This window comes from Onychomys torridus, chromosome 8 (genome assembly GCF_903995425.1).
Source record: "Onychomys torridus chromosome 8, mOncTor1.1, whole genome shotgun sequence".
Lineage (NCBI taxonomy): Eukaryota > Metazoa > Chordata > Mammalia > Rodentia > Cricetidae > Onychomys > Onychomys torridus.
The window spans coordinates 57,958,858-57,984,667 of record NC_050450.1 but is presented as its reverse complement, the minus strand read 5'-3'; the positions used below and the strand labels follow the sequence as shown (position 1 = coordinate 57,984,667).

The 25,810-nt window shown below is 47.8% G+C and overlaps 1 protein-coding gene across 1 annotated transcript; it reads left to right on the top strand.

The window, feature by feature from the left end:
* The first annotated feature begins 594 nt into the window (after window positions 1-594).
* Window positions 595-25,780, top strand: Polr2a (RNA polymerase II subunit A). Its single transcript, XM_036195457.1, has 29 exons — window positions 595-1,109; window positions 8,723-8,855; window positions 8,967-9,103; window positions 9,193-9,366; window positions 9,487-9,768; window positions 10,028-10,189; window positions 10,308-10,528; window positions 10,737-10,869; window positions 11,397-11,521; window positions 11,639-11,849; window positions 12,224-12,433; window positions 12,516-12,684; window positions 13,076-13,170; window positions 13,302-13,505; window positions 13,774-13,996; window positions 14,103-14,286; window positions 14,666-14,837; window positions 14,930-15,035; window positions 15,132-15,337; window positions 17,307-17,531; window positions 17,650-17,896; window positions 18,588-18,688; window positions 22,225-22,329; window positions 22,425-22,607; window positions 22,790-22,993; window positions 23,447-23,633; window positions 23,768-23,881; window positions 23,975-24,124; window positions 24,209-25,780. The coding sequence occupies exons 1-29, from the start codon at window positions 1,017-1,019 to the stop codon at window positions 25,363-25,365; spliced, it is 5,913 nt and encodes a 1,970-aa protein (XP_036051350.1). The 5' UTR covers window positions 595-1,016; the 3' UTR covers window positions 25,366-25,780.
* Window positions 25,781-25,810: the final 30 nt, after the last annotated feature.

The window sequence follows — 25,810 nt, the reverse complement described above, 5'->3', positions numbered from 1 at the left end:
TCCAGAACAGCTTTCAAGCTGGAGATCCAGGGCCAGGGGCTCCGTATGGCTCTCGCTTAGAGGACAGGAGGCACCCCACCATCCTGGGAGGCCTCTCGACAAACTCCGACTTCCAGTCGCTTGGACGCGCCATCTTGTCTGCCTTATGCATATTCAGCGAAAAACTGAATATTCATGACCGAGGGCCGGCCCGCCACTCCCTCCCTCTCCGGAACACACTCCGGAGCACCCGACCGGCCCCGCCTTCACGGCCGAGGCGTGGAGCAGACCATTTTCCGGGTGTGTGGGGGAGGGGTTAGTGAGACTCGGGCTGAGAACGAGCCTGTGCGCCAAAGCCGGGTAGAGGCGGCCTAACTTTACCCTCGACTCTGCAAGCCGCAAGCTTGAGTGCACGGGAAAGCGGCGGGCGGCGGTGGCGGGATCAGGAAGATTCTCCTCCTCTTGTCACGTCAAAAGAACACCCAACCAGCGAGCCGGAGCCCGAGGGTCAACAACGCCGGCTCGCGCTCCGTGCGGGCCGGTGCGGGCGGCCCCGTAGCGCAAGGGAGGGCGGGAAAGGAAGGGGCGGGACACAAGGGCGAGTCTATAAAAGGCGTCATTCAGCCCGGTCTCTCCTCAGAAGCGCCGAGAGCGCGGCCGGGACGGTTGGAGAAGAAGGTGGCTCCCGGAAGGGGGAGCGACAAACCGCCGTAACCTCCGCCGTTCAGGATCCCGGTTACTTATTTATTCGTTACCCCTTCTCTTCTTCCTCCCTCCCAAAACCTCCTCCTTCCCTCCCTCCTTTTGTTTGCTTTTTTGGGAGCCGAGAAATCTCCGGAAAGGGAGAAAAGGCTCTCTTTCCGCCCTCCTCGTTTCCCCGCCTCCTCCCCTCCCCCACTCCTCCCCCTCCGGCCTTTTCCTCTCTTCTCCGGGAGATCTTTCCCGCTGGCCGCCCGGACGAGGTCTGAGCACTTAGGCGGCGGTGGCGCAGGCTTTTTGTAGCGAGATTTGCGCCTGCGCAGCGCGCCTACCTCGCCATGCACGGGGGTGGCCCCCCCTCCGGGGACAGCGCATGCCCGCTGCGCACCATCAAGAGAGTGCAGTTCGGAGTGCTGAGTCCGGATGAGCTGGTAAGCTGCTCTGCTCTGCCCTTCTCCTTCCCGGGCCTCCGGTGGTCCTCTGGGAGGATGGGCCGACGACGCCGATGGCCCGCGGGGTCAGCCTTCGGGCTCTGCCAACGACGCCGGCATTTAAACAGGCTTTTTAGTGCTGCTGTGTCCGAGATGGGTGCTTGGCTGGGCAGACAAGATGATTCCGTGCTTTAGAACTGCCCAGATTCGGAGAGTTGGAAAGTTGGGACAGGAAGTGGATTCTCATGTTGTTTCCGTCTCCTTCCACAAATATTGAGCACTCTGGTATGTGACAGTCCCCAGGCACTAGGAACACACAGCTGAACAATATAACAAGAAGGTGAAACAAGGAAATTCTGTAAAAAAGTCGCCGAAATTGGATGATGTCAGGGTTTGCTCCCTGTCAGCAGAAGTGACATTACCTGAGTAATGAGGAGTATGAGTCCTCTAAAGCCATAGGTTCTGGGGGGAGGGTTTATTTTTAGGTAGAGGAAACCGACCGAGTGTTACCAACTGAGGGAGAAATAAACTTGTATCCTAGAGACAGAAAAGCCAGTGTTGGGGCGGGGGTTAGTGGGGGAGGGGTTAGTGTCACAAAGTATGCTGAAGAAGCTTGGAATATTGTAAATCCTGCTAGAGTCAGAATTCTCTTTCAGTAACCATTGGATAACTATAAACAGAATGACATGCACATCCGGTAGATCTGTAAAGAGCTGATGGGAAGTGGATGAAGACAGACAACAGTGACCATGGAGGGGTAGTCTTAGGGGATAGCTTTTGGAGACTTGGACTTCTTCCTGCTGAACTAATAGGAGAGAATGGAATTAAGTGGCTGTGTTTCTGGACTGAGACAGTTCTGTTGGAAAGAGTTCAACTATGGCAGAACTCACAAACACTATTAAAAAAAAAAAAAACCAGCATTGGTTTTCAGAACACCCAGACCACGGAATGAATTCCAGAGAAATATTTAAACAAAGTAATAAAACACTGAAAAAAAAATACAGGCTTTTAGGGAAACTAGTACCAGAGTATGAACACTTACATTAGTAAGTTAAATAAAGGTAAATTTTATGGTAAGCTGATAATAAGCTAAGCGTTGTACATGAACGAATAAGGCAGATTATGAGCCACTCTGTTTTTGTCAGAGGCTCTGTTGACAGAGCTTAAAAAAATAAAATAAACTGGAGGCTGGAGAGATGGCTCAGTAGTTAAGAGCACTGCCTGCTCTCCCAGAAGTCCTGAGTTCAATTCCCAGCAACCACATGGTTGCTCACAACCATCTATAATGAAGTCTGGTGCCCTCTTCTGGCCTGCAAGCAGGACACTCTATACATAGTAAATAAATAAATCTTTAAAAACGAAAAACTGGGAAACAATTTGAAATGTGATGGACAGGTTTTGATTCTTCAGTTTTTCTATTTTTTTTTCCCAGAGCTGAGGACCAAACCCAGGGCCTTTTGCTTGCTAGGTTCTACCACTGAGCTAAACCACAACCTTGTTTTTTTCAGTTTTTACTGGAGCTCAGAGTCAGTCTGTCTTGTGCATGTTTAGGCAAGTGCTCTCACCATTCAGCTCCAGTATCCCCAGCTCTTGGTGTTTGGAAACAGAGTCTTGCTATTCAGTCCAGGCTGCCCTGGAAATGGTGATTCTTCTGCCTTAGCTTTCTGAGTGCTGAGAGTATAGGTTTGCACCACCATACCTGGTTTAGTTAGTTTTTTTTTCAAAACTAAAAAAAAAAAAAAAAAAAATTTAGGCTAGGTGAAAAAATGTCTTCAGCAGTTAGGGTGCCACACTTGTTGCTCTTTTAGAGGCCCCCAGTAGTGGCTCACAACCATCTGTAACTCCAGTTCTAGGGGATCTGATGCCTTCTTCTAGCCTCTATAGAGGCTGTATGCACTTGGTGTGCAGGCAAAACACTAATACAGATAACATTTTTTAAAAATAATTTTAAGAGGCATATATGCTTGGCTGTGTGTGCGCGCACGCACAGGTGTTTGTGGAGGTCAGAAGTGGAGGTGGAGATATATAGGCCACCTAGTTTGGGTGCTGGGGTCTGAATTCTGGTCCTCTGATGGAGCAGTAAGTTCTCTTAACTGCTGAGCCATTTCTCCAGCCTCAGCTAGATTTGTTAACACACAAAAGGAATTAGGGGCAGACATGGTGGCACATGCCTTTGATTCCAGCACTCTAGAGACAGAAGAGGGCGGGTCTCTGTGAGTTCCAGGCCAGCCAAGGCTACATGCAGTGAAACCTTGTCTTGCGGGGGGAGAAGGAATTCTACATTATTAAGAAATGGATAAGGGGTGTGTGAATAGGCGGCTGGCAAAAGTAGAACAAGTGTGCATTCAGGGCACTACCGTTCTGCCTTTGGTCCTCAAGGAATAACCTTCCTAATAACAGGTTAAAAGAGTTTCCTGGCCAGGCAGTGGTGGTGGCACACGCCTTTAATCCCAGCACTTGGGAGGCAGAGCCAGACGGATCTCTGTGAGTTCAAGGCCAGCCTGGGCTACAGAGCGAGTTCCAGGACAGGCTCCAAAACTACAGAGAAACCCTGTCTCGAAAAACCAAACAGGAAAAGAAAATTTTAAAAATATTGTTTAGATTTATTTTATGTGTGAGAATGTTTTGCCAGCATGGATGTATGTACACCATATGTGTACCTGGGAGAGTCCGAAGAGGGCATTGGATCCCCTGGAACTGAGCCTACCGTGTGGTGCTGGGACTCAAACCTGGGTCCTCTGCAAGAGCAACAAGCGCTCTTAACCACTGTGCCATCTCTCTAGTCCCCTTGCTTTCCTTTTGCACTCTGGCCGGCTTGTCTTTTAACAAGCTTGTTATTGCTTCAGGGGCTACTTAATCATTGTCTCTGCTGCTTGGAATAGCATTGTCCGGACCGCTTCTATGCCTTGTTCTTCATGTCAAAGTAGTCTGTGTTTAGATGTCTACCCTGACCATTTAAATAGCACCCTTTATTCTGTAACCCTTACCCTCTGTTTTAATAGCCTGTCACTCTTAGAAGATTTTTTTTTTTTTAAGCTTTTTCACTATAGAATGCTGTTACCAAGCATTTCCAGTAGTTCCTGGTACTGACTGGCATGTAATTAAAATTATTTGGGTAAATAAGTGAATAGTTGTACAAATATACATTTGAAAGGATTATTTATTTTAACATTTGAAAATGACAACTGTAAGTCAGCTAAATATTATATTAGTAAATGCTAATAGGAGCCCTTCTTGAATAACTTAGGTCCTATCTTTATAATAGAACAAGACTATCCTAATCAACAAAATCCAACGTTCCCAGACAGCTGTCACATTTGAGGCAAAGTCACAGGGAATAGGGATTGTTCTGCCCTCTGGAGAGAAGCACAGGTGCTCTGTGACCTACTAATTGCACGTGGTTCAGTTTCAACATTAGATGGCGCTGGATCTCTTTGAATGACATCATATCTTTGTGAAGCTGAATTGGTTTTTTGTTTGGTTTGGCTTTTTTGTTTGTAAATTTATTTAATTGTGTGTGGGTGTCAGCGTGGAGGTGTGTGTCTCCCGGTGCAGGCGCTCACAGAGATCAGAGGTGACAGACACCCTGGAGCTGAATGCAAGTGTTTTGCCTAAAAATAAAAATAAAAATAAGAAATTTGGGGTGTGTATGCCATGTTAATGTGGGGTGCCTGGAGAGGCCAGAAATGGTGTTGGATGCCCTGGCACTCGTGTTCAAGTGGTTGTGAGCCAGCAGACATAGATGCTGAGAATCCAACTCCAGTCATCTGCAAGAGCAATATGTGGGGTTTGGTCTGGTTTTTTTGAGACAGGGTTTTTCAGTGTAGCCCTGGCTGTCCTGGAACTTGGTTTGTAGACCAGGCTGGCCTCTGCCTCCTGAGTGCTGGGATTAAAGGTGTGTGCATCACACCTGGCTCTCTACTATGTGTTCTTAAACACTGAGTCATCTCTAGCTGCAGTTTTTTGTTTGATTGTTTGTTTTTGAGACTGTTTGTATCTCACTGCTGGGATTACAGGCCTATGCCACTGCACCCACACCACAAAGCTGCAGTCTTAGCAGTTGCTAAGGACTAGCAGATTTGGAGCAAGAAATAAGGATGGTGTTAGCTTATCTGATCCCAAGGATTGAGAAGTTGTAAGTACCTAAGAGTTGTGATACATATGAAATTTTGGTTATTTAGGGAAAAATAAAACTATTCTTTTGGTTTGGTTTGGTTTGGTTTTTCAAGACAGGGTTTCTCTGTGTAGTTTTTGGAGCCTGTCCTAGATCTCACTCTGTAGACCAGGCTGGGCTCGAACTCACAGAGATCCGCCTGGCTCTGCCTCCAAGTGCTGGAATTAAAGGCATGGGCCACCACTGCCCGGCAATTTAGACAAGGTCTCCATATGTGTTCAGACTGGCCTTGAATTCTCGTTCCTCCTGAGATTACAGGCACATATCACCACACCTGGCTCTATTTTGATGAATTAAAATATTCTCCAGTTTATATTTAAGTATTTTTTTTTCAAATGGCTAAGACATAAATGTTTTTAAGTTTGGGTTTCCTTGCTTAATGATGGATCTTTTTTGGAGGTGTTGTGAGCAGATACAGTGAAAAAAATTACCTAATGGTATGCAGGTGAAGCTTTTTTTGTTTTGTTTGAGATTTGGTCTTAGGTAGTCCGGGCTGATCTAGAACTCATTACATAAGCCAGCTTTCCTCAAACTTGGGCTCTTTTGTCCTCCTGAATGCTAGGATAGCAAGGCATAAGCTACTATGCCTGGCCTTTTACAAACGATACAGTATTTGGGGCTGGGGAGATAGCTCATATGATAAATAACTTGGGTTTCAGTCCCTAATAGCCATGTAAAAACCAGGTATAGAGGTGTGCTCCTGTAACCCAGCGGTGAGGACATAGACAGGGTCTCTGGGGCTTGCTGGCTAGTCAGTCTAGCCACATTGGTGTGCTCCTGGTTCAGTGAGAGAACCTGTTTTTGAGGGAATTACATGGCTTTATTTTGGGAAGGAATATGGGTAAATAAGGGACTTCCTATGTAGTGTTCCTCAGTTTTGGGGTAGAAATTGAGTTACAGAGGGCTCTTGGAATTGGCAGATGTCTGCTGCCAGGACTAGAGAGATGGCTTGGTGGTTAAGAGCATGTACTGTTCTTGGAGAGGGCCTGAGTTACCCATACAAGTGACTCAAACTGCTTGTAACTCTAGCCCCAAGGGGATCTAACTTCTGAGGGCACCTGCACTCATGAGCACATACCCACACACAGATGACATACATACTCATAAAGTTAAAAAGAATGTATGCTACTGTGGGGCTAAAGAGAGCTCATTGGTTAAGAGCACTGGCTACTGGACCTAGGTTTAATTCCTATCACCACATGACAGCTTGTAACACCTTCATTCCAGTTCCAGGTAGTTCAGTGCCCTCTTCTGGCCTGTCTGGCACCAAGTACACATGCAGTATGTGTGCATACATGCAAGTAGAACACTCAAACACATAAAAATACATCTTAAAAAAAAGTCTGCCAGACATAGTGGCTGTGCTTATAAATTCAAAGCTGTCTAGTCTATACTGTTAGTTCCCAGCCCTTTAGAACGTCACAGTGAGATGCATGAGTGTGGGGGGGGGGGGGGGTGAGGGGCACCTGGCATCCTGGCATTACACCCTCACACGTGCTAAGCTCATACTGTACCACCAACCTTCATCCTCAGTCATTCCTGTCCTCTTTGAGGTAGTATGAGTTACACTGATGAATGAGAATAACTGGGTCTTAAAATTTAATTATGATCTTATAAGGGACCGGTTTCCTACATATATGCAGCCAGAGTATTTAACCACCTGCTGGTAAGTATGTTAGGCACTGAGGGACTGTGTGTGTGTAGCATGATCTGTGCCCTCAAGGATTATAGTCAAGTGAGCATAACTGTTACGTAAGCAAATAGTTCTTTCTGATACCTTGTTTAATGCCAGGCCTTAAACAGTGTAGTTTAGTATTAACAAACAAACAAATGTTAGGAGCTTGCCATTTATCTGGCAAGCTCATGAATGGGATCCAGGGTGCTCAGCTTGTTTGAGGTCCTAAGGGTACATAGGGAGTCCAAGGCCAGCCTATGTTATACTAGTTCTGTCTTTAAAATGAATGAATGATCTGGGCACGGTGGTACATGCCTTTAACCAATCCCAGTGCTTTGGAGGCAGAGGCAGACAGATAGATCTCTTAAGTTCAAGGGGAGCCAGGGCCAACTTACTTAGTGAGGTCCTGTCTCAAAAAAAAATAAAAAGAGTGAATCTCATTGTTTCTGCTATAGTAAGGAGAGTGGGATAAGCCTGTGTTTAGGGCTAGAGGATGCTGGGTTTCACTTCTGCTGACTACCTGAAACTGAAGGCTTGGGTAAATAACTTCATGCAATATGAAGTTTCTAGTGTCTAAGAGATAAGAACTCATTCCTAGCAGGTCAGTGGTTAGGATTAGAAAAACAAGTTTTGTCTGTATCTCAGATTTAACACTCAATGAAGCTTTTGTTAAATTGCTTGACCTTCATACCTCTAGAGGCTGGTGGACCAAAGCTTGACTGATTTAAAAGTCTGGTTTTCATTATGTGAGAGGATACTCAAGATTGCTTTGATCACCATAGCTACTTCCAAACCAAGAATATGGCTTTGTGCCAGTCTGCTTCCCTAGCATGCTTGAGGCCCTGGGTTTGACCCCAAGACTACACCCCCCTCCCCCATACATACACACGGACAGAAAAAAGACTGTATCTTCTGAGCTCCCCTAGTTCTCCTCAATGAATTGGCCCCATTGAGTCCTGGCCCCATCTTTCTTGAGACTTCAGTTATTCATTTCTACTCTGCCAACTGTGCAGTACTGGGTTGTCCTTGCTTACAATCAGTTTCCACCTGGACATGGAAGTGTTGGCAGTTTAGGAGTCAGTGGCAGACATAGGGTTGGAGAAGAGACGGAATCGCGAGGTGCCCTGTTCCTCCTCGGGAACTGATGTTAAGGGTTGGCAGGTAGGTCTTGACAGCATGCCTGTGCTCTCAGGATCATTGCGGGTGCGGAGAGGCTTTGCCAGGGTCTCAGATGATTGTTGGCATAATTCCAACTTTGGAGAAGAAAAAGACAATATTTCTGGTTTTGACACCCCACTCTTGAAGCAACTTACATCTCTTTTTATGTTAACTCCTGTGGATGGCCTAGTAACAGAATTTAATACAGAGAGATATCTGGGCTCCCAGTGCTAGCTAGAGGCAGGGGAATTGGGCATAGCGATGCGCATGTAACGTTAGCTTTTGGAAGAAGGGCAGGGGGATCTGGAGTTTGAGGCCACCGTGAACTACACAGCAAGACTGTCCCAAAAGGAAACACTAGAGGTTCATACTCTGTTAGGAACACATGCCAACTCACCCTCCACCCCTCATGCACACCCAGTGGCTGGAACATACTTTTGGGATGTAGTACTCGAGTTTAGTATTCCAGAGTTTTAGCTATGCTGACATTCCCCTTTCATGCTAGGTAAAGGAGGTAGTGTGGAGTTTTCTCAGGCTTTAGTGCAGAACTCTAGCTCTGCAAGCTGGGACTCCTACTTAGTTGGTGCTGGCTTTTCTTTTCTGCAGAAGCGGATGTCTGTGACAGAGGGTGGCATCAAATACCCAGAGACAACCGAGGGAGGTCGCCCCAAGCTTGGGGGACTAATGGATCCAAGGCAGGGGGTTATTGAGCGGACTGGCCGCTGCCAGACATGTGCAGGTAAGTGCTGGGGTCAGAGCAGTCCCTAATGGAACAGTTTTAGTCCTTCAAGCCAGGAGTGGATGGCTACCTAAAAACCTAGTCTCTGGAAGCCACTGTGTGTTTGCACAGGTAACATGACTGAGTGTCCTGGCCACTTTGGCCACATCGAACTGGCCAAGCCTGTGTTTCATGTGGGTTTCCTGGTGAAGACCATGAAGGTTTTGCGCTGTGTCTGCTTCTTCTGCTCCAAACTGCTCGTGGATTCCGTGAGTAGGGCATTGGTCCCTAGTCTGGGAGGGCAGTTGCTAGCTGAGGTGGGGGGCAGCTTCGATTGACCCTCCTATTCTTCCCTCAGAACAACCCGAAGATTAAGGACATCCTGGCCAAATCTAAGGGGCAGCCCAAGAAACGGCTTACACATGTCTATGACCTTTGCAAGGGCAAAAACATCTGTGAAGGTGGAGAGGAGATGGATCACAAGTTTGGTGTGGAGCAGCCTGAGGGTGATGAGGATCTGACCAAAGAAAAGGTGACAGGGACCCACTAAGACTGGGAATTGAGTGAAAGGACACAGAACTGTGGGATGTATGTACTGGCCTGGTTGCAGGAGTGACCCAGGCTAGGTTCTGATGGTTCTTCTCTTTGGCAGGGCCATGGTGGCTGTGGACGGTACCAGCCCCGGATCCGGCGCTCTGGCCTGGAGCTGTATGCTGAATGGAAGCATGTTAATGAAGACTCTCAGGAGAAGAAGATCTTGCTGAGTCCAGAACGAGTCCATGAAATCTTCAAACGCATCTCAGATGAGGAGTGTTTTGTTCTGGGCATGGAGCCTCGCTACGCCCGGCCTGAGTGGATGATTGTCACAGTGTTGCCTGTGCCTCCTCTCTCTGTGCGACCAGCTGTGGTGATGCAGGGTTCTGCCCGCAACCAGGTCAGCTGCTCTCAGGACTGCATTGACGGCTAGGTATCCGGGAAAGAGCGGTGACTAGAGGGTGGGTCAGATGCACCCGTGGTGGCCAGGTGGACCAGTTAGGCTTGAACACTTTGCCACTTGATAGCTGTGTACCCTTTAAAGATACCCTTAGGTGTCTCACAGGGTGTGTGAAGGGAGCCACACTGTATGCCTGGCACCTGGGTGCTGAGCACCCAGTTAGTGGTAGCCTGACAGTGATGCTGATTTCTTGCTTCAGGACGACCTGACTCACAAACTGGCCGACATCGTCAAGATCAACAACCAGCTGCGGCGGAATGAGCAGAATGGTGCGGCTGCCCATGTCATCGCAGAGGATGTGAAACTCCTCCAGTTCCACGTGGCCACCATGGTGGACAATGAACTGCCCGGCTTGCCCCGGGTGCGTCTGCATAACCCTGTCCTTGTGGATTGGAGCCAGAGTGGGGCCAGAATGGGGCAGAACTCGAGGAAAAGCCAGTGCTGACTACCTGGGTGCCCCTTCCTGTATTTTCTTATAGGCCATGCAAAAGTCTGGCCGTCCCCTCAAGTCCTTGAAGCAGCGGTTGAAGGGCAAGGAAGGACGGGTTCGAGGGAATCTAATGGGCAAGCGAGTGGACTTCTCAGCCCGTACCGTCATCACCCCTGACCCTAACCTCTCCATTGACCAAGTCGGTGTGCCCCGCTCCATCGCTGCCAACATGACCTTTGCGGAGATTGTCACCCCATTCAACATTGACAGGTGTGCTTTATCCATTAACCTTGTCCACAGTGCCAAGGCAGGGGTGGGGCACATGACAGAAGTGTGCCTTCCTCATCTGGAAGAGACAGCTTGGAGTGAGGCCAGGAGATACTGAGGATTATGTTGGGCATCTGCTTGAGGTTTGGGGATGAAGGTGGGAATGGAAGCTTTTTGGGAAGATTTGCTCATTTCATACTTCTCTCCTTAGGCTTCAGGAATTAGTGCGCAGGGGAAACAGCCAGTATCCAGGAGCCAAGTACATCATTCGAGACAACGGTGATCGAATTGACTTGCGTTTCCATCCTAAACCCAGTGACTTACACCTGCAGACCGGCTATAAGGCATGTAATAGACCATGATCCTATTTATCCCTGCAGCAGGAAGCCCCTTAGAATGGGGACTGGCCTAGATTGAAGCTTGTTGAGTGGTTGGTTGTTTAGGGAGGTGGGAGTGCTGTGGGGTTTTGTTGTTTTTGAGACAGATTTTCACCATATACCCCAGGCTAAGCTGGAACTCTCAGACTTCAATTTCTGTGTTTGTTTTGGGTGGTTTTTCTTTTTTTGATTTGGTTTGGCTTGGTTTGTTTTTCTCAAGTCAAGATTTCTCTGTGTAGCCCTGTCTGTCTGGAACTCTCTCTGTAGATCAGGCTGGCCTTGGATCTCCATGGAGATCCATGGAGTTGGTGGGTACTACTTTTTATTATCCTTAGTAACCTGATGGTGGTTGGACTAGGGCTGCACAAGAGGAGTGTGTTTGATGTATTTTTCAGTGAACTAACACTACACTGTCACCAGTCTACAAGAGACTAGGTCACTGTCATTTCAGTCTAGTGTGCCTCCTTTAGTGAGCCTTTTCTGTACCTCACCAGGTGGAACGGCACATGTGTGACGGGGACATTGTTATCTTCAATCGTCAGCCAACTTTGCACAAAATGTCCATGATGGGACATCGGGTTCGCATCCTCCCCTGGTCTACTTTTCGCTTGAATCTTAGGTCAGTTCTGTACCTGAGGGAAGTCAGGCTGAGATGGGGACAGGCCAAGCAATTCTATTAAATGTCACTGATGACGACGTAGTCCCAACTCTGCATTCTTTCTCTCTTTGGCTACAGTGTGACAACTCCATACAATGCAGACTTTGATGGGGATGAGATGAATTTGCACCTGCCACAATCTCTGGAGACACGGGCAGAGATCCAAGAGTTGGCCATGGTGCCTCGAATGATTGTCACCCCTCAGAGCAATCGACCTGTTATGGGTATCGTGCAGGACACTCTCACGGCAGTACGCAAATTCACTAAGAGAGATGTCTTCCTGGAGCGGGTATGTGGTCGTTGGTGGGCAAAAGGGTCTTAGAGTATGAAAGAGCCAGGAAAGGAGAGCAACAGTGTTTTTTCTTTTATGTATTGTCTGTAAAGTAAAAATGAGGGGAAAGTATGTCCTTGTTAAATTTTTATTTTATCACTTCTTTATTTTTGCCTTTACTTATTTCCTAATTATTAAAAGAAAATAAGATCTTACTATAATTTTTTTCTTTTAAACTAAAAATTTGCAAGCTGCTTCTGGCATCATTGTGCTTCCAGAATGTGGTTTTTCTTGTTGGGCATGGCAGCCTCCCAAATATTCCTGAGACAATGAAGCTTCCAGTCTGACTTTCTCCTCTCCTTTTCTTTCTTTTCTTGCTGTTTACCTCACAGGGTGAAGTGATGAACCTTTTAATGTTCCTATCCACGTGGGATGGGAAGGTCCCACAACCAGCTATCCTCAAGCCCCGGCCCCTGTGGACAGGCAAGCAGATCTTCTCCCTCATCATACCCGGTCACATCAATTGCATCCGTACCCACAGCACCCATCCTGATGATGAAGACAGTGGCCCTTACAAGCACATCTCTCCTGGAGACACCAAAGTAAGCCTGGCTTCTGGGTATTGAGATCAAGGATTTGGACTTGGGAATGAGAACAAAATTTTGAGTGAGTGCTTGTCCACAGGTGGTGGTGGAGAATGGGGAGCTTATCATGGGCATCCTTTGTAAGAAGTCCCTGGGCACCTCAGCAGGCTCTCTGGTCCACATCTCTTACCTAGAGATGGGGCATGACATCACTCGCCTCTTCTACTCCAACATTCAGACTGTCATTAACAACTGGCTCCTCATCGAGGGCAAGTATAGCAAGTGCTTCTGAATCGTGTGTGAAACTTTTTCCTCATTTGCTGTTTACCTTTTTTTTCCTTTCTTCTTTTTGTATGTCTTTCAAGACAGGGTTTCTCTGTGTAGCTTTGGAGCCTGTCATGGATCTCGCTCTGTAGACCAGACTGGCTTCGAACTCACAGAGATCTGCCTGCCTCTGCCTCCCGAGTGCTGGGATTAGAGGCGTGTGCCACCACCACCCGGCTTGTTTACCCTTTCTTGTTTGTTTGTTTGTTTGTGTTTTTTGAGATAGGGTTTCTCTGGGTGGTTTCACTAATCCATTTTTGTTTGTTTACACTCCTCCCAGATTGCCAAAGAGTCCAAAAATGGTTGATTGTTGCTCATGCTTTTCTTTCGCCCTAGGTCACACCATTGGCATTGGGGACTCCATTGCTGATTCCAAGACTTACCAAGACATCCAGAACACTATTAAGAAGGCTAAACAAGATGTAATAGAGGTGAGAAGAAGGCTGGGCAGAGAAGAGCTTCTTAGGAACTTTGAACTTAACGCCCACAAGAGCAAAATGGAAGTAAGAGTTTAGAGAGAGGAGAATAGCGACTCATGGGTCAATGAAAACTCTGTCTCTAGGTCATTGAGAAGGCTCATAACAATGAGCTGGAACCTACCCCAGGAAACACGTTACGTCAGACATTTGAGAATCAAGTGAATCGCATTCTCAATGATGCTCGAGACAAAACTGGCTCCTCTGCCCAGAAATCCCTATCTGAATACAACAACTTCAAGTCCATGGTGGTGTCTGGAGCTAAAGGTTCCAAGATCAACATCTCCCAGGTAAGAACTCTTGTTTTTCCAGAGTCTGGAGGGAGACGGAGGCCTTGTGTGTGTTTGGGGAAAGTGGGATCCCCACACCACCACTGCAGTGTTGGGCCTTGAAACAAGGTCCTCTCATATATGAAAGGCCTTTTCAAGTGCATGTTCTTGTTGTATGGCCCGGGTTGAGTTTGAACTTAGTAACTTTCTGTCTCCCTTCCCAAGTGCTAGGATCACAGGCACGCACCTCTCTTCCTGGCATAAATTCCTGTGTTTTCTGCCGCCTTAGGTCATTGCTGTGGTGGGGCAGCAGAACGTGGAGGGAAAACGGATCCCATTTGGATTTAAGCATCGGACTCTGCCTCACTTTATCAAGGATGACTATGGTCCTGAGAGTCGAGGCTTTGTAGAGAACTCGTACTTAGCAGGTCTTACACCCACTGAGTTCTTCTTCCATGCCATGGGAGGACGAGAGGGTCTTATCGACACAGCCGTTAAGACTGCCGAGACTGGTGAGGCCGGTTTAGAGTGCACGTGGAGATGGGGATGGGGTTCTCGGGCTACAGTTCCTCTTTCTGTATCTTTGAGCTTTGTGGCCCTCTTGACTCCCTTTCCCAGGGTATATTCAGCGAAGGCTGATAAAATCCATGGAGTCCGTGATGGTGAAATATGATGCAACTGTGCGGAACTCCATCAACCAGGTGGTCCAGCTGCGCTATGGAGAGGATGGCCTAGCAGGCGAGAGTGTTGAGTTCCAGAATCTGGCTACACTTAAACCTTCTAACAAAGCTTTTGAGAAGAAGTAAGGAGGCGGGCAAGCAGATGATCCCCACCCTGGGCCCTAGTGCTTGAGTTAAATTACTCCCCTTGGAGAAGTGACCTAATGCATCTTTCAGCGGGCTTTACTTTTAGCATTTCTCCATCCATTTGAAATCGTTGTTACCTGGGAAGAGAGTGGATACAGAGGCAGATTTGAGATCTGACCCTAGTTTGTCCCTAGTGATAATACAAAGCAGCACATAAAGGAATGGGACAAGCTTAGGTCCCATCAGCTGTACTAGGGCCTGGGCCTTATACGCCCTGTTCCTAGTTGTGCACATTTGAAAACCTCACCCCATACTTTATGGGGGTGGGAACACAGAGCCAGTGTGTCCTCTCATTTCACCCCTTATCACCTCCAGGTTCCGCTTTGATTATACCAATGAGAGGGCCCTGCGGCGCACTCTACAGGAGGATCTGGTGAAGGATGTGCTGAGCAATGCACACATACAGAATGAGCTGGAACGGGAATTTGAACGGATGCGTGAGGACCGGGAAGTGCTCAGGGTCATCTTCCCAACTGGTGACAGCAAGGTACATGTAAATGGGAAGTGCTATACTAGAGAGGTCCTACTGTTGCATGGTTGTCCTGTTAACAGTCCTCCCTTCAATCCCTCCTCTCTCAGGTGGTCCTCCCCTGTAACCTTCTGCGTATGATCTGGAATGCTCAGAAAATCTTCCACATCAACCCTCGCCTTCCCTCTGACCTGCACCCCATCAAAGTGGTAGAGGGTAAGTAGTGCCTGCTTTGATGTCTCTGGGCTAGCCTGGGGGATTAGAGTCTGCTATGGCCTGGTCTGACAATCTCTTTGCCTTATTGGGCCCCAGGAGTCAAGGAATTGAGCAAGAAGTTGGTAATTGTGAACGGGGATGACCCACTAAGTCGGCAGGCACAGGAGAATGCCACATTGCTCTTCAACATCCACCTAAGATCCACACTCTGCTCTAGACGCATGGCCGAGGAGTTTCGGCTCAGTGGAGAGGCCTTTGACTGGCTGCTTGGGGAGATAGAGTCCAAGTTCAACCAAGCCATTGTGAGTGTTAATGCTTCTCCTCAGCCTTGAGTTTTTCTTTTGCTTATTGGCTTCTCTGGTTCCTAGCAATGACCCATTTTTCTACATTGCTGGGTATCTTTGCAAGGCTGCTGTGAGTAGCTATGCCATTAAACATTAAAAATGAGGGATTGAGCTAGGTGGTGGTTGTAGCGCACACCTTTAATCCCAGCACACAGGAGGCAGAGGCCGGTGGATCTCTGTGAGTTCCAGGACAGCCAGGACTTCATAGTGAGATCCTGTCTTCTAAATATATAATAAATTGAGGGATTGCCAGTCCCATGTGAAAGAAACTGAGGTTCATATGAAGTGACCATCAAGCAGTGCTTATTCCAGAGATAAATGTCGTGACTAGGATATGAAATTGGAACAGGTTTTTATTTTCCTAGAATGTCTACTGTATGAGGATTCTAATTCAGGTAAATACAGGGAGTAAAAGAAAGATTGCAGATACTAGAACAGGTTTTCACTGTCTTTGAGGCTTTTACAGAATAACGGGAGGGTACAGAGACAGTATAATGAACTGTGAGAGATAGACGGCTTAGTAGTTAAGAGCACTTGTTGCTCTTGAGGGTACCCAGGTTCAATTCCCGACATGTAGGGTGATGGCTCACAACTGTCTGGACATACATGTAAGCAAAATATCTGCCACATTTACAAAACTACATGGATGTGGTGGCACGTGACTTTAGTCCTAGCACTCGGGAGGCAGACAGGTCTCTTGAGTTCAAGGGCAGCCTGGGCTGCACAGAGAAACCCTGTCTTGAAAAACAAAAAGTAAAAATAAAACAATAATAGAAAATACAACACCATTGAAAGAATCACTTAAAGACAGCCCCAATGTTTGGATTGGAAAAGTCAAATGTTGTTGAATGTCACTAGTCCCCAACTTAGCATAGTTCTTACCAAAATTCCAGTGGGCTCTTAAGGCAGAAATTTACAAGTTGATCCTAATGAAATCACTATCTGAAAATACAAATGACTCAGAATAAACAAAATAATCTTTGAAAGATAAAACAGAGCTGATATAATAGCTCAGTCTAGGCAGAGGCAGGCAGATCTCTGTGAGTTTGAGGCCAGTCTGGTCTACAGAGTGAGACCAGGAAAGGCTCCAAAACTACACAGAGAAACCTTGTCTTGAAAAAACAAAACAAAGAAACCGCCGGGCGTTGGTGGCACACACCTTTAATCCCAGCACTCGGGAGGCAGGTGGATCTCTGTGAGTTCGAGGCCTGGGCTACCAAGTGAGTTCCAGGAAAGGCGCAAAGCTACACAGAGAAACCCTGTCTGGGGGGAAAAAAAAAAAAGGCTCAATATGTAAAGGTGCTGAGAACCTGTGTTCTGTCTCCAGAACCTCCATGAGCCCCCATGATGTAAGGAGAGCGTTGACTTTTAACTTTTCCTCTGACCTCCACACCTGTGCCATGGCATGCATGAGCTCACACATTCACCCACACAGACCTCCTGGAGATTGTAGATGTGGGCTAGAGAGATGATTCAGTGGTTTAGAACACTGGCTACTTTTCTAAGGACCTGAGCTTGATTCAAAGCACCAGCATGACGGTTCATAATCGTAACTTCAGTCAGTGATCTAACACCCTCTTCTGGCCTCTGTGTATGTACATCAGCATATTCATGCTGCACAGGCATACATGTAGGCAAGACACCCATACACATAAAATAAAAATCTCTTTAGAGGGAAAAAAAATGCATCTGGCATGTTAATAATAGTATCTTCTCTGGGTATGCAACATATCCCAAAGTGAGGGGAAGTGGTAGGTTATAAACTGAAGATCTGTAAAGGAAACAAGCAAGTAAGACTTCAGTTTTAAGCATCCTTTCCTGGCTACACTCACCTCCCCAGGTTTCTTTACAGTTAACAAATAGGCTCACTCTGACTGCTTCCCTCCACTTGCAAGATAGGCTTTGTCTGATGCCAGCTTTTCCATAGGCCCATCCTGGAGAAATGGTGGGCGCTCTGGCTGCACAGTCTCTTGGAGAACCTGCCACTCAGATGACTCTGAACACTTTCCACTATGCTGGTGTATCTGCCAAGAATGTGACGCTGGGTGTACCTCGACTTAAGGAGCTCATCAATATTTCCAAGAAGCCAAAGACCCCTTCGCTCACTGTCTTCCTATTAGGCCAGTCTGCTCGAGATGCAGAGCGGGCCAAGGTAGGAATAATGGACTGCCTGGCGAGAAGAGGTTGAATCAAAAATACTTCTGTTTGAGGGTTTCACTAGGCCTTTGAGCTACCCCAGTGTCATGTCATGAATCACTGTCTCTTCCTAGGACATTCTATGCCGCTTGGAACATACAACATTGAGAAAGGTGACAGCCAACACTGCCATCTATTATGACCCAAACCCCCAGAGCACGGTGGTGGCAGAGGATCAGGAGTGGGTGAACGTGTACTATGAGATGCCTGACTTTGATGTGGCCCGAATATCCCCCTGGCTCCTGCGTGTGGAGCTGGACCGCAAGCACATGACTGACCGGAAGCTCACCATGGAGCAGATTGCTGAAAAAATCAATGCAGGTAAGGCTGGGCGGGCAGCCGCCATGGATGTCCCACCTAGGTTTCTACTTCATGGTTACTTCACTTGAGTCCCAAGAGTCACCTACCCGCCTGTAAACACCTGCTTCCCAACAGGCTTTTCCAGGACCTTCAATCCTGTAGGTCCTCTCTGTCCTTCCTTCTCCTTGTAATGCAGTTTGGGTGTGTGCATGCGCATGTGTGCACAGTGTACATGCATTTGTGAGGGGCACACTTGCATATCTGGAGGGCGAAGGTTAACATTGGCTGTGTCTTCTTTATCACTCTGCACCATATATACATACATACACACATAAATATAATTTGTTTATCTGTTTATTTATTGAGATAAGCTCTCTAGCTGAACCTGGAACCCACTGTTTTGTCTGGGCTGGATAACCAATGAGTCTCTAGGACACATCCACTCCCCCCCAAACACCCCCACATTTTACTTGACTTTACATGGGGTACTAGGGCTCCAAACGCAGGTCCTAATGTTTGCTGAGCAAGTGCTCTTATCCCCAAGGCATCTTCCCAACCCCCTTTCCTCTTTCTACAGAAGTGTTTATGAGAAAGAGGTATTCGTGAGGAAGAATTAGCCAAAAGAGTTCCCTCTGAGAGAAAAACTGCACATGCAATGAAACTGGGAAGCAGTTAGTTATGGTTTTCTCACAGTGCATTACTGTTCTGCCAGGTTTTGGCGATGATTTGAATTGCATCTTCAATGATGATAATGCAGAGAAGTTGGTCCTTCGTATCCGCATTATGAACAGTGATGAAAACAAGATGCAAGAGGTAAATGGGACGGGACACAAGGAGGGAAAATGATGTATCCTAAGAATCACTAAATTTTATTTAGTAACCTAAACCTTAAGATGTGAAAAGCTTTGAAGGTCCAATCACACCCACCTAATACAGGTATAGGAAACAGTTGGTTAATAATGATTTTCAAAACATTCAGCAACAACAAAATCTTTAAAGTCATAATAGCACCCAGGTGGACAACAGGATGCAGTGGAAAAGTGGGTGCTATAACTCTGCCCCTGGCTCTCCTCCCAGAGACAGCTGCTTGTCGAAAGCAGTAGAGAGAGACTTCAGCCTTGGGCGCAGACTGGACAGTAGGAATTAGTGTGTTCTTGGGGAGATGGTATACAGTAGACATAAGGGTCCATGTGTGACTAGTGACTTGGTCCTGGACATGGCTCCTGAGAGGTTGTGCTGGTCTGGAACTAGCTACATGGCTCATATATTCCAGATTCCCTTGAACCTTACTTTGGTGGTAGTGATGGTTTTTTTTGTTTTTCTTCTTTTGAGTCAGCTTCTGACTGTAAAGCTCATTAGCCTAGGTAAATCATGGCCCTGCCTTCTTAGGGTCCTGAGGGAGTGTTGTGATTACAAGTGTGTGCCTCTATAATTTGGGTAGGTCTGGTTTTTAGCTGAAAGCATTACTTTGGAGAGTTGCATCTGGGTAGATAAAGGAGGAAAAGTCCAAATTGTAAGTAAAAAAATCTTTGAAGCAGTGAAAAGCAAGCCTGTGTCTCCACATTTGGGGAGATCGAAAACAGTCCACTTAGTTACAACAGTCATGTTTTAGTATTGGTGTGATCATTTCTAAGAGTATAGCAAGATTTTTAGGAGTTGTTTGTTTGGCAGTACTCGGGAGATAGAGACGGTTGGATCTCTTAAGTTCCAGTCCAACCAGGATTACATAGTGAGACCCCATGTCACAGAAATGGGGTCAGAGCTGGAGCAATAACTCAAAAGTTAAGAGCACTGGCTGCTCTTCAAGAGGACCCAGATTCAATCCTCAGCATCCACATGGTGACTCCAACTCCTGTCCAGGGGGTCTGATGCCCTCTTCTGGCCTCTGAGCTCCCTGCATGCATGCAGTGCACAGACAAATGCAAGCAAAACACCCAGCAGCCTACAGTATAATAAAGAGTTCAGAAAGAGACAGTCTTGCCAGATGTAGTGAGTCACACCTGTAATTCCAGATCAGGATGTTGAGGCAGGAATAACAAGTTTGAGCTCTACCTGGACTGCATAGCAAGACCCTGGCTCAAAAATAGCTGGGCGTGGGCTGGAGAGATGGCTCAGAGGTTAAAAGAACACTGGCTGCTCTTCCAGAGTCCTGAGTTCAATTCCCATCAACCACATGGTGGCTCACAACCATCTATAATGAGATCTGGTGCCCTCGTCTGGCCTGCAGGGATACATGCAGAGAGAACACTGAATACCTAATAAATTTAAAAAAAAAAAAAAAAAGCTGTGTGTGGTGGTGGCGTATGACTCTTGAGTTTGAGGACAGCCAGATCTACAAAGTGAGTTCTAAGACAGCCAGAGCTACACAGACTAATCTCAACATGTGGGAGACAGAGGCAAGCAAATGTGTGAGTTTAAGGTCAGCCTAGTCCATAGAATGCGGTCTAGGATAGCCAAGGATACATAGTGAGGTGCTATCTTAGAAAAATAAGGAAAAAAGAAAATGGTATTCTTTACTAACTCTAAGGTTAAAAGCCCTGTAAAGGAATTGCTTTTCCTAGGACTTGTATTTGTTTTTTTGTGTTTTTTAAAGATTTATTTATTTATTATGTACAGGAGAGGGCACCAGATCTCATTACAGATGGTTGTGAGCCACCATGTGGGTGCTGGGAATTGAACTCAGGACCTCTGGAAGAGCAGTCGGTGCTCTTAACCTCTGAGCCATCTCTCCAGCCCCTATGTATTTGTTTTTGAGGCAAGATCTTACTGTAGCACTGGCTGTCCTGACTCACTGTATAGACCAGCTGGCCTTGAACCTTGTAAATTTCACCTGCCTCTGTTTCCCAAGTGCTGAGATCAAAGGTGTTCACCACCACATCTGGCTCTAGTACTCCATTTTTTGTTTTTTAAATGTATTTATTTATGAATTTTTGGTTTTTTGAGACAAGGTCTCTACATGTACCCCTGGCTGTCCTAGAGTTCATTATGTAGACCAGGTTAGCCTCAAGTTCATAGAGATCCATATGCCTCCTGGGTTCTGATATTAAAGGTGTCGTCATCACACTCAGCTAAGTTTTTTTTTAAATTGTAGGTGTGGGGGTGTTTCTGTGCGTATATGCACCACAAGTGTGCCTTGTGTCCTTGGAGGTCTGAAGAAGCTGTTGGATCACCTGGCACTAGAATTGTAGGTGATTGTGAGCCACCATGCAGGTGCTGGGAACCAAACCCAAATACTTGGAAAGGGTAACAAATGCTCTTAAAACGATGAGCCACCTCTCCAGCCACCCCAGGGTTCCTTATGCGAGGTCATGTCTCTGTCTTAGACTCTTGATCTTCTGCCGTCATCTGCCGTGACTGGATTACAGGAGTGCTTTATTTACCATGCCTGGCTGAAGAAGTTATCAGCCACTTCTTAGAGGAATTATCAAAGAATAGCATGTCTTGATAGATTATACAATGTATCCATTTAATGAAGTAGTTTGGGGGCTGGAGAGATGGCTCAGTATTTAAGAGCACTAGCTGCTCTTCCAGAGGACCTGGGTTCAGTTCCCAACACCTATATGTTGGCTCATAACCATTTGTAACTCGAGTTCCAAGGGATCTGATGCCCTCTTCTGGCCTCCATGGGCACTGAATGCACATAGTACATAGACATACATGCAGGCAAAATACCCATACACATAAAAATAAATAAAATTGTCAAGCTGGGCAGTGGTGGTACACACCTTTAATCCCAGCACTTGGGAGGCAGAGGCAGGTAAATCTACAGAGTTCAGGGCCAGCCTGGTCTACAGAGCAAGTGCCAGGATAGCCGGGACTACACAGAGAAACCCTGTGGTGGGGTTGGGGAGATACTGTTACTCTTCCCCCACTACACACACAGGGTTTCTCTGTGTAGTTTTGGTGCCTGTCCTGAATCTCGCTCTTAAGTCCAGGCTGGCATCGAACTCACAGAGATCCACCTGCCTCTGCCTCCTAAAGTGCTGGGATTAAAGGCGTGCGCCACCACCTCCCATCTTGAGAATACTGTTACTCTTACAGAGGACCCAGTGTCCGTTCCCAGAACCCCTATGGTGGTTCACAATCATCAGTAATTTGAGTCCCAGAGTATCTGGTGTGCCTTCTGAACTCCAAGAGCACCATGCAAGTATATTGTACATGGACACACAGGCAACAAAACACTCAAACATAAAGTAAATAAATACGTTTTCTTGAAAGTTATTTTAAAAAACTAAGAGTCTCAGTGGAGCCAAGGAAGCAATTTTTTCTGGGAAGTTTGTAGTTTGGGGAGGGATCAGGGTTGAGACCAAAGGTGCTAGATAGGGTTCCTAACCTTATTCTTATTGCAGGAGGAAGAGGTGGTGGATAAGATGGATGATGATGTTTTCCTGCGGTGTATTGAGTCCAACATGCTGACAGATATGACCCTGCAGGGTATCGAGCAGATTAGCAAGGTCAGCATTCAACCTTCTCTATGAACTCCACCCCATGGCCAGCTGCCCCTACTGTGCCCCACCTCCCCTGACTGGAGTTCACGCTGTCTCTCCAGGTGTATATGCACTTACCTCAGACTGACAACAAGAAGAAGATCATCATCACCGAAGATGGAGAGTTCAAGGCTCTGCAAGAGTGGATCTTGGAGACTGATGGTGTGAGCTTGATGCGGGTGCTGAGTGAGAAGGATGTGGACCCTGTGCGCACAACATCCAATGATATCGTGGAGATCTTTACGGTAAGCCCACAGAGCACAACGCCTAGAAGTCTCTCTAGGGCTCCCCACTAATGATTTCCATGCTTAGGCTTTCTGTCTGAGTCCATTTTTTAATTTAGGGTGGATGACAGTCTGGGTAGTGACAGGATCAGGGAGATGGGCAGAGCCAACTTGGTCTTGACTCTTTCCTTCGACTCTGGCAGGTGCTGGGCATTGAGGCTGTGCGGAAGGCCCTGGAGCGGGAACTCTACCATGTCATCTCCTTTGATGGTTCCTATGTCAATTATCGGCATTTGGCTCTCTTGTGTGACACCATGACCTGTCGAGGCCACTTAATGGCCATCACTCGTCATGGAGTCAACCGCCAGGACACTGGACCGCTCATGAAATGCTCCTTCGAGGAAACGGTAATGGCAACAGACTAATAAGGGTGTGTGTACACGCACACACTTCACTATGTAACTCTGCCTAACCTTGAACTCAGTAATCCTCCTCCCTCGGCCTTCTGAGGGCTTGGATGACAAAGCAAGCATGAGTCACCATGCCCAGCTGCTAATGGCAGTTTTATCATCATTGCCATCATCATTGGTGTGGGTGTGGGTGTGTGGGTGTGTGGGTGTGTCAGGGTCTCACTGTGTAGACCTGGCCGGTTTTGAACTCAGAAAGATCCTTCTGCCTCTGCTTCCCAAGTGGTAGGACTAAATACTTGGGCCACCATGCCCAGCTTAGTAAAGGTAATCTCCAAGTAGGTTGAGTGGAGGGAATGGGTGCCGTGGGCTGGCACTGTCCTTCACTGGTGATGAGTGAGCCGCTATGGGTGCTGCATGTAGAACGGCTGATGTGTCTCTTCTGTTGTTCAGGTGGACGTGCTTATGGAAGCAGCTGCCCACGGGGAGAGTGACCCCATGAAGGGAGTCTCTGAGAACATCATGCTGGGCCAGCTTGCTCCAGCTGGCACTGGCTGTTTTGACCTCCTGCTTGATGCTGAAAAGTGCAAATATGGCATGGAGATCCCCACCAACATTCCCGGCCTGGGGGCTGCCGGACGTGAGTCTGAGGGCTTCAGCTGTGTAGAACTGGCTGGGTATCTGGAGGATGGGTGGGTGAGGACAGGTGTGCAGGGGGGATGCCATTAGTCCCTGAGTGCTGTTCCTCATGAATCACTCTGGGCTTCTTTGCAGCTACTGGAATGTTCTTTGGCTCTGCACCCAGTCCAATGGGAGGAATATCTCCTGCAATGACGCCCTGGAACCAGGGTGCAACCCCAGCCTATGGTGCCTGGTCCCCAAGTGTTGGTGAGTAGCCTAGTCCAGAAGAGAACCACTGGACTTCAGCGGCTCTGGGGAAGGTATTGAGCTATAACCGATCCCATCTGTTCTCCCTTTCAGGGAGTGGGATGACCCCGGGAGCCGCTGGCTTCTCTCCCAGTGCTGCATCTGACGCCAGTGGCTTCAGCCCAGGTTACTCTCCTGCATGGTCTCCCACACCAGGCTCTCCAGGCTCCCCTGGACCCTCAAGCCCATATATCCCCTCACCGGGTGAGTTGCTCTGCTCATCTCCTGTTGGCTCCTTCCCTCTGGCCAGGCTCCCCATGCTTACCTCCTTCTTGTCTTTCCCTGCAGGTGGTGCTATGTCTCCCAGCTACTCACCAACATCACCTGCCTATGAGCCACGCTCCCCTGGGGGCTACACACCCCAGAGTCCCTCGTACTCCCCCACTTCTCCTTCCTACTCCCCAACCTCTCCATCCTACTCTCCGACCAGTCCCAACTACAGCCCCACCTCTCCCAGCTACTCGCCCACCTCCCCATCCTACTCCCCAACCTCTCCCAGCTACTCCCCTACATCTCCATCCTATTCACCAACTTCTCCCAGCTACTCCCCAACATCTCCCAGCTACTCCCCAACATCTCCCAGCTACTCCCCAACTTCACCTAGCTACTCCCCAACATCTCCCAGCTACTCCCCAACATCTCCCAGCTACTCCCCAACTTCACCAAGCTACTCTCCCACCTCCCCCAGCTACTCCCCAACCTCTCCAAGCTATTCTCCTACATCTCCAAGCTACTCACCCACTTCTCCAAGTTACTCACCCACCAGCCCTAACTACTCTCCAACTAGTCCTAATTATACCCCAACATCGCCCAGCTACAGCCCCACATCACCTAGCTACTCACCTACTAGTCCGAACTACACACCCACCAGCCCTAACTACAGCCCAACCTCTCCAAGCTATTCCCCAACTTCACCCAGCTACTCCCCCACCTCGCCAAGCTACTCCCCCTCCAGCCCACGGTACACACCGCAGTCTCCAACCTACACACCTAGCTCTCCCAGCTATAGCCCCAGCTCACCAAGCTATAGCCCCACTTCCCCCAAGTATACCCCAACTAGTCCTTCCTACAGTCCCAGCTCACCGGAGTACACCCCTACCTCTCCCAAATACTCACCTACAAGCCCTAAATATTCACCTACTTCTCCCAAGTATTCTCCTACCAGCCCCACTTACTCACCTACCACCCCAAAATACTCCCCGACCTCTCCTACATACTCCCCAACCTCTCCGGTCTATACCCCAACCTCCCCCAAGTACTCGCCTACCAGCCCCACCTACTCCCCCACTTCACCCAAGTACTCACCCACCAGCCCCACCTACTCCCCCACCTCGCCCAAGGGTTCCACTTACTCTCCCACTTCCCCTGGCTACTCACCCACCAGCCCCACCTACAGCCTCACCAGCCCAGCCATCAGCCCAGATGACAGCGATGAGGAGAACTGAGGGTGAGCAGGGCACAGCAGCGGCAGGTTAGGGTCACACAACCGCGGTGGCCTGTGCCGTCTCTCCCCGCAGGCTGAGACCCTAGCCTGGGTCCCTTGTACATAACTCCTTGTGACAGAATCCTCTGGAAGTTCTGCGTCCCGTCTTCTGATGGCGCTTTGCGTGTTGTCCTCCACTCATGCTGTCTTGGGACTCACTGACAGCTGCAGGGTTTTGTCACCCCACCTATTCCATGCCTGACTCCACAGTGAAGGTCTTTGCTTGCCTGGATTTGATTGGGATTAAAGGCATTTTAACTTCCGAAGGCTAGTTCCTGCTTTGAGTCATACAAATGATCTGGAAGAACAAAGCTTAAGCTGCCTTTGGTCTGTTATTTTTTTGAAATTTAAATAAAGTTTACTAATTTTGACCAAAAGTCAGTATGTGTGCTGCTTATTTGGGGCTC